At 34.7% G+C, this 8,064-nt stretch overlaps 2 protein-coding genes across 2 annotated transcripts; one reads left to right on the top strand and one right to left on the bottom strand.

Annotated features, from left to right (window-relative positions):
- Positions 1 to 1,196: 1,196 nt before the first annotated feature.
- Positions 1,197 to 2,015, bottom strand: LOC130636876 (uncharacterized). The gene has a single exon (XM_057446725.1). It carries the CDS (start codon positions 2,013 to 2,015, stop codon positions 1,197 to 1,199), a length of 819 nt encoding a protein of 272 aa, XP_057302708.1.
- Positions 2,016 to 5,541: 3,526 nt separating this feature from the next.
- LOC130635435 (L-rhamnose-binding lectin CSL3-like) lies at positions 5,542 to 7,233 on the top strand. Its single transcript, XM_057444767.1, has 3 exons — positions 5,542 to 6,068; positions 6,176 to 6,463; positions 6,545 to 7,233. The coding sequence occupies exons 1-3, from the start codon at positions 5,758 to 5,760 to the stop codon at positions 6,831 to 6,833; spliced, it is 888 nt and encodes a 295-aa protein (XP_057300750.1). The 5' UTR covers positions 5,542 to 5,757; the 3' UTR covers positions 6,834 to 7,233.
- The last annotated feature ends 831 nt before the right edge of the window (positions 7,234 to 8,064 follow it).

Below are 8,064 nucleotides of genomic sequence, written 5' to 3'. Positions count from 1 at the left end.
CTACCCATAAAATGTTCTGTATTTTATAAAAGCTTTGTTTACTATTATTTTAATTAGCCAGAATAAATCATGTGATAATTAAAGTGACTTAATTACTTAGGAATACGTTGCTAATTAGCCAAATTCATACGGCGCGGTCAAGTTCGTCTGAATTCACCTGTAGGGAAAAAAATCATAATAGCGGCGATTGTTTTGGAGTCCTTGGCTAGATAAATAATAATAAATCGAAGAAAAACGTTGTATATTGCAATAGTATATAGTTTATTTATGATATTGATCATTAAAGCTTATAAACATGGACAATACAAAGGATGTTAGCAATTATAGCCGTGAAGAATGTTCAGAATGGCTAAAAAATATAGGTCAGTGTGCCACAGGAAATGTTCAAGAACTGCAGATAAAAATCAGAAAGTTTATGCGATATCCTCGTTTAGTAAAACGTCTAGAAGACAAAGCAAATAAAAATTACAAGTTTAGTTGTAGCTTAGATCCCACAGATATTCCTCCAACTACAGCTAAATGGTGTAAAAAGGATGAGAATCTACCACTTATCAATGAAGATATATTTAAGAACTACTGCAAAATGAAAACGTATGGTAGTTTAGGCCAGCAAGAAAAAGCTATTAGAATGTTACAGAGTAGAAAGATAGTAACTGTTAAAACTTTAGTTGATAATTCGTGTACATATGTAAAAACAATGGTAAAAAGTCATATGGTACTGAAGCAAGGTCAGCAGTGCTTGTTTTTGAAAATGGGTACCCTCAAAAAGCTCATTGCAGTTGTCCAGTTGGTGCAAGTGGCTTATGCTGTCACGTTCTTGCATTTTTTGTATTTTTAAAACATTTCAACGACACTGGCAATCAAATTTTGGAACTGACTGTGACACAACAGTTACAAAAATGGCATCGGCGGTCTAAAAAAGGCTCTATTCCAATGGTTCCATTAAAGGCTATAAAAGTTAAGTCAGCAAATGTAAGAAAGAAAAATGGAAAAGTTGTTCTTAATGCTGCAGATCCAAGTGAATCTTATTTTAAAAGAGATGTCACTTCAATTATGAAAACTATTATTTTCTGATAAACTTGATATAATTCCGGAAAATGTTTATTAATAATATTATATATATATATATTATTATATTATATTATACACATAATAAAACATTCACTCACGAGGACCTATGGGTATAGTAAGATTTACTATATGACATAACATTTGCCAAGTCGAGGATAATATGTCATAGGCCAAACTGTATTCAATATTGACCAATCTCGAACTCTGCCAATAAAACGTTCCACATGGATTCTCGTAGCAGCTATGTCGAAATTGGATGATACGTCTTTTTCAGAGAACTGATCACAATTTTTTTGTTTTGGCCTGTTCAATGTGATACCTTTCAGAGCACAATGCTCCTGAATGGAAAACCCACGATCACTCATTATTTCATGCTCCTCTTCAACAAAACGAATGGCATCTGTTTTTTCTGTAATATCGCTATCTGAAGTTGACCCAGGATAAATATCGCTAAAAAGAATTCCACTGCCATGTGGGGAAATACCAATTAATGCTTTTCCAGTTGGTGTATTTTTATATTTGGAAAACATCAAAGAATTTAACTCAGAATATGATGCACGTTGAAATTTAAATTCAGTGGCATCAATGACCAAATCTGTTAAACCATGGCCAGTTTCAATAAAAATTTTAGGCATTTTCTTCAATGAAAAACCAGAAGGTGGTTTTAAGTCAATTTCACTGAAAATACCAGCAACAAAAATTACCCAACCAATAAATATCCGTTGCATGGTGCTTTTAGATATATCCATAAAAAATGCCATTAAACCTTGATGAACACCATGACGGCAAATAGTCAGGACAGCTAGTAATTCTGTTGCTTTATCTAGTGATCTTTTTAGTGATGGTGTGTGGCAACAGTCAGGATATGGGATTTTGAAGTAATAAACATTATCAGAACGTATTTTTCTGTTATTATTTACCAATAGCTTGTTTTGAAATTTCATAGTTGCAAGTTCCTTATTTAACCTGGCGATTTTTTCTTGGAATTCGGTAAGCTCTTTATTTAGTCTTAAAATTCAGCATTTGCTTTTTCCAATTTTTTTCTGTATTGTAACTTTGAAGGGTTACGTTTTTTAGAAGAGATATATGTACTAGACTTTGTTAGGGTTCTTCGTGCTTTTGATGAGGATGGAGTATTTATATTTTGGTTCATTATATTTCTAGCAGTTTCCAACTTTTGTTTAGCATTTCCTAATCTTTTTTTGTGAAGCTCTGTGGCTGATTTTTTTACCAAGTTATTAGCATTCTCATATTTTTGTTCAAGCTTTTGGAAATTTCTTTCTGAAACGACGACATCTGTTACTGATAATCTCTCATTGGAGCTCCAGTGTTCACAGCAAATATACCAATTTTTCCAGTTAATACCATCTGTTTTTAAAATCTTCCGATATTGCGATTTTAAAGATTCTAATCTTGGTAAACGATAAAATTCTAAAGGTTTCCCATCAATACCCAAAGTTGTGTGGTTGTTGAAACAAAAGGCTGATGCACAAGACCACTTAACCATTTTTGTTGTAGTTTTTAGCTAGCTAACGTTTGTAATGACACCTTCCAGTATATTTGGAAAGGTCTTCACCAAGTGTTAAACTATACGATTATGCAGCTAAATGTTTATAATAACGTTATAACATAATATAAGCTGGACGTTTTGTGTTTGACTCCATTTGCTTCACTTTAGAAGCCCAACAACCCTCCCCCCCCCATTATGGATTTTTTTCCACACAAGCAAAACATTAGCGCCCATTCCTCCGGCCTATGAATTTGGCTAATATAGCTTTACGGCAAAGTCGTAGGAAAGTAAACTTGTTATTATGTCGTCTTATTTCATTTAAGATTGTTCGTCTTTTATGAATGATCTAAACACAAAAAAATATTTTTTGACATTGTTATTTTTTTCAAAAAAAAAAAGAAACAGGGGCGGATTTAGCTATGGTGTACTGGTGTAAATACACCAACAAAAATTCTGCTCAAAAATTAAGGTGTATCTCTGTGAGCTTTTTGTTCTATGATTTTTACGCCCATTATATTAAACTGAACTAGAATAACGGCCGCCAGCGTCCGTCGCGTATAAAACTGATAATCGGGGTCCCACCCGAACACTCTGTTAGATGCGCCGATGCTGCATGACCTCTTACCATTACAAGCAACACTGACTTTAGTCAAATATGAACTTGTCCTGCATGTTGTCGTACGGTGAGAGTTTTCTCCGGAACAAGTAATTCTGGAAGGACGACCATAGTTGGCGTAGATTATTCGGATCGCTGTACCAGTTGGACATCTCAGATTCAATGTTCTATGTTCACAGGCAATGCTTTGTGGTGGAGTTGGTCTCCTAGAAAAGCGTAAACAAAAATTGGAGTTGGATAGTAGTAATGTTTAGTTTCGAAGAATTAAAGTATTTAAATCTTACAAACTTAGACACAAGTGTTGCGCGCAATCAAATATTTGAAAACACCATGACAAGAATCACCGAACACTCTGTTAGATGCAGCAACGTTACAAGACCGTTTTCCATTACATTACAGCTCCAACTCTTGAGAGGGATGAGGACGTTCTACATGTTGTTGTTCTGTGGGAGTTCACTCCAGGACAAGTATTTCTAGAAAGACGACCATAGTTAGCGTAGGTTATTCGAATTACGGTGCCAGCAGGACATCTTACATTTAATACTCCATGTTCACAAGCAACATCCCTCGGTGGAATTGGTCTTCCTAAAAATCAGCACCAAATTTGATCATTTTCGTAATATCGAAGTTCTGAGCTATCGAACATGTTCACAAGCAACATTGTGTGGAGGGGGTGATGTTCTTATAAGGGAATAAGACACGATACCAATTACTAAACAAAATCTAGCAGCTTAGCTACTGCTTCTACAGTTACTATTTTCACGCCTACCTGCATACAAAATTGACTGTCAGATATTTAAAGACACCAACGCAAGGGTCACCGAATATTCTATTTGATGTTTAAATTTTGCATGATTGTTTTCAATTGCAACTTGCTCTAACTTTATTTAATGAGGAGGGTGCTTTGCAAGTAGTTGTTCGATGCTAGTTGGCCCTAGGACAGATATGCTTCGAAATTCGTCCGTAGTTCGAAAAGAGGACTGTAATAGTTGTCCCAAATGGACAACTGCGGCTTAACGTTCTGTGTTCACAAGCAGTACCTTTTTGGATTAAACCTGTAAGAGTAGTTATTTTTGATTACGAATAGAACATGTGAAAAGCAAATAGAATTATAATATTGGCTGTGCATAACCTGATGCTACATGACATGTAAAAAGTAAAGCGATGACTGAAGCCAAGGTTCTCATTGTAAATGCAGTATGTAAGATTTAAGTTAAAGTGCCTTACATTATTATTACTTTAGTTATTTAAACGCGTGCCGAGTGTTGCAAATTGCAACGTCATTTTTACCACAAGATTCAGTCTTCTTGTTTTTACGCGGCCCAAACTGACATTCTCGTACTTCCTGATGATTGTTTGAAGGTGGATATTAATTGAGTCCAAATGTTAAGTTGAATTCAACAATAAAAGAAGACGAAAAATCTTGCAAAATACAGAAGCAAACTACGTTTAGGAAACTTATAACTTGCAACATTAAGCAATGATAAGGATTGCGGGATATCGAAATCGAAACCACAATTGACAACTCTGTTTCTATTTAATCAACACACACTCCATACTTTGTAAAAGGGCCGTGTTCATCCGTATTTACCGCTTAGCTGTTATCCCGTTTTTCTTTCTCTTCTGCTTGGTCAAGAACTAAAGAAGAAACTATAATCCAGAGATATCTTGCCAATTAAGTTGAATTACGCACTTTAAAAGTATTAAACACGTCATAACGTTATTGGTTCCATATTTCGATATTTAGAAAGAAAACAGGCTAGGGAATCACAAAGCTTGTGGTGAAGCAGGGTGATTTGTCCGTTGTTTACCGTTTAACATCATTGTATTCTAAGGTAATTAAGTTTTAATAATATGCTTAAGTATTATAATCACATGAAATTGTACTTGAAAGCGGATTTGTACTTGGAACCGGAATTTCTGGTTAGCTTTTCGGCCATGTTTTTGCAATGTTATACAATTTTTTAATCTTAGAATTTAAGGTTAATATGAAAGGAAAATTTTCCGGTTTCATATAGTTGCTATAAAAATAGTAGATGAAATAAAAGAAATGTCATCCTCTTAAGTTGAAGTTGGAAAAGGAACTTAAAGGAACCACAGGTAAATTCTAAAAATCACGTGCATGTATACATCTTTATTTCAGTCATTACCTGACTCTTCTTTCTTCCTTCTCAGTTTTAAGGAGTCTAAAAAGATAACTGCAACATTGAAATACATTTAGATCGAATTTCTTTTAGGATGGCTACTTTGATCTGCTTGATCACTATATTCATCATCTTTCAAGTTGCATTGTGTAAGTCTGCTTCCATTTCGTCAGAAAAATGCTCTAGTTGTTGCTCATCTAATTTTTAACAGTTGCAATTTTGATTATAAATGTTAGTACAAATGTTTCTTTTAAAAAATATTTTTACTTTTGAGACTTTCGTCATTGCCCAATTATGGATTACAGGTACGAAACCTTCCCTCCCTCCATCCTGGCCCGTCACTCTTTTAACTTGAATTTGAGTGGCATGCCTTGGAAAATTGTGCAACAAGGTTATTCAAAAAACATTACATTATAATGCTTTCAATTACAGCTTGTGATGAAGAGATTAAAAGGGGTACTGTTTGTGAACATAGAACTTTGAGTCTCAAATGTCCCCTGGAAACTGTGATTGAAGTTTCCTCAGCAAACTACGGACGTCTTTCAAAACATATTTGCCATTCTGCAACCTCGCATCGTACAACTACGTGCAGAGCATCCTCCTCGCTAAACAAAGTTAGATCAAGTTGCAATGGAAAACAGTCTTGCAAAATTTCAGCATCAAATAGAGTATTCGGTGACCCCTGCGTTGGTATCTTTAAGTATTTGGAAGTCAATTTCATATGCAGGTAAGTAGCAGTGACAAAAATCCATATTCTGTGGTGTTTCGGTATCAAATTTCTTGTGACAAACATTTGAGAACATTTGTATCTTAGAAGTTATCTGCCTATTTTAGAAGAATACGCCCGCAAGATATTGCATGTGAACACAAAACATTCAACGCTCAATGTCCACGTGGCACTATGATCCGAATAACTTACGCTAACTATGGCCGCCTTTCCAAAAATATCTGTCCTGGAGGAAACTCCCACAGTACAACAACATGCAGGGCAAGGTCATCTTTGGCTAAAGTTAGTGCTGCTTGTAATGGTAAGAGGTCATGCAGCATCGGCGCATCTAACAGAGTGTTCGGTGATCCTTGTCATGGTGTTTACAAATATTTATCTGTGCACCATTCCTGTCTGTAAGTACTTAATTTCTGAGGTAAATAACACAACTATTATTTATGCGATTAATCTTTTTATTCAAATAATTTGTTTTTCAGGAAAATACATGAAGGAGAAGCTTGTGAACACAAACGTGTATCTTTAAGATGCCCTGCAGGCTTGAAGATTAAAGTTACATATGCAATGTACGGGCGTCTTTCAAAATTTAAATGTCCTAGTTCAACATCACACCGTACTACCACATGCAGAGCCTCTTCTTCTCTTCGTAAAGTAGCACACGCATGTAATGGAAAGCGTTCATGCTCTATCGCTGCTTCTAATGGAATCTTTGGTGATCCCTGCTGGGGAATATTTAAGTATTTAAGCGTTCAACACATATGTGTCTGAGCTTGCACTGATTCCATTTTTGTCCTCATCGGGATCTGGCACATTTTTAAATAAAACGTTACAAAACTTATATCATGCAGTGGCAAAGGCAATTTTTGGTGACACACATGTTTTTATAATTAATAAAGCACCCAAATTAATAAATAAATGCATGTGTTTTGATTTTATCCTCCTCTTTTGGGCACGCTCATAACTCAGCAACCTTATCTTATATACTATAATTAATTTTCTCATTATCTTAGTAGAGTAGACGGCTCCTATCATTCCCGAATTAGTTACAATTTTAAGAAGGAGCCCATAGGGCTTTAAATATTTCTGCAGCGCATCAACAAGGAACCTTACACTAAATTACGTAAAAAAGGCGAATAAAAAACTATTTGATAGCATCCATAAAGTAAATTTTAATCGAAAGGGAAAAAAACAAATAAATAACTATGATTTATAACTATTCGTAGCTATTTTTCTTCTCAAACCTATTCGATCCAGGAAGCCCCGCCCCCTGACACAACTTTGTTCCATCAAGTACAAATCCTTTTCCATGTTGTGGACACGTGAATAATCCGATTTCCCGATCTTTTCGGATATTGCCCGAAAATCCGGTTTTCCCTGATTTTTTGCAAACTTTTAATACAATCTATGTAAAAACCGGAAATATGTTAAATAACTTTTATTTAGCTTTCAGAAAATTTAAACAGAATGTGAAAATTCGCCCCAGAACTAAAGTAATTAAATTTTAAGGATTTTATAGGCACTTTGTTGAGTCTTAAATTAAGCACAAAACCAAATTAAGATTGTTTTACAGACTAAGACAAATCCAACGAGTGGTCAATGACCCCTGTACGTTAAGTAGAACCAAAGTTATGGCCATTTTAATATATGCAATTGATGGCATTTCTTGAACAATCGCATTGCAATTTTCTGCAGGAAAAGCGGAAACAAAATGGCACAAAAAACAGGGTTTAAAAACGTCCGTTATAACGACAAAATCGCCTGAGCTGAAATTCTCATATCTTTTGTTCTAGAATTGGGGATAACTTTAAATATTTAGAGGATATTAATAAACACTTATATTTTTTATTATATTATTATAATGTGACGTCACCACTCTGCCATTATGGAAATGACCAAATATGGTTAAAACTAATAAAAATACGAATAAAACATTACTTAAAGTGTTTTATAGAAGTTACTGCTTAGAAAACCAAATTAATGGATGTGTCCAAAATTTTCC

This window comes from Hydractinia symbiolongicarpus, chromosome 3 (genome assembly GCF_029227915.1).
Source record: "Hydractinia symbiolongicarpus strain clone_291-10 chromosome 3, HSymV2.1, whole genome shotgun sequence".
NCBI classification, from domain to species: Eukaryota; Metazoa; Cnidaria; class Hydrozoa; order Anthoathecata; family Hydractiniidae; genus Hydractinia; species Hydractinia symbiolongicarpus.
This window is presented reverse-complemented; position numbering and strand designations above follow the sequence as displayed.

Bases quoted from the DNA above. Each gene is read 5' to 3' on its own strand.
- LOC130635435 (XM_057444767.1), top strand. From the start codon at position 5,758: ATGCTTTCAATTACAGCTTGTGATGAAGAGATTAAAAGGGGTACTGTT. The intron at 6,069-6,175 runs GTAAGTAGCAGT...TGCCTATTTTAG, and splicing joins GAAGTCAATTTCATATGCAG to AAGAATACGCCCGCAAGATA. The intron at 6,464-6,544 runs GTAAGTACTTAA...TTTGTTTTTCAG, and splicing joins TCTGTGCACCATTCCTGTCT to GAAAATACATGAAGGAGAAG.
- LOC130636876 (XM_057446725.1), bottom strand. From the start codon at position 2,015: ATGAAATTTCAAAACAAGCTATTGGTAAATAATAACAGAAAAATACGT.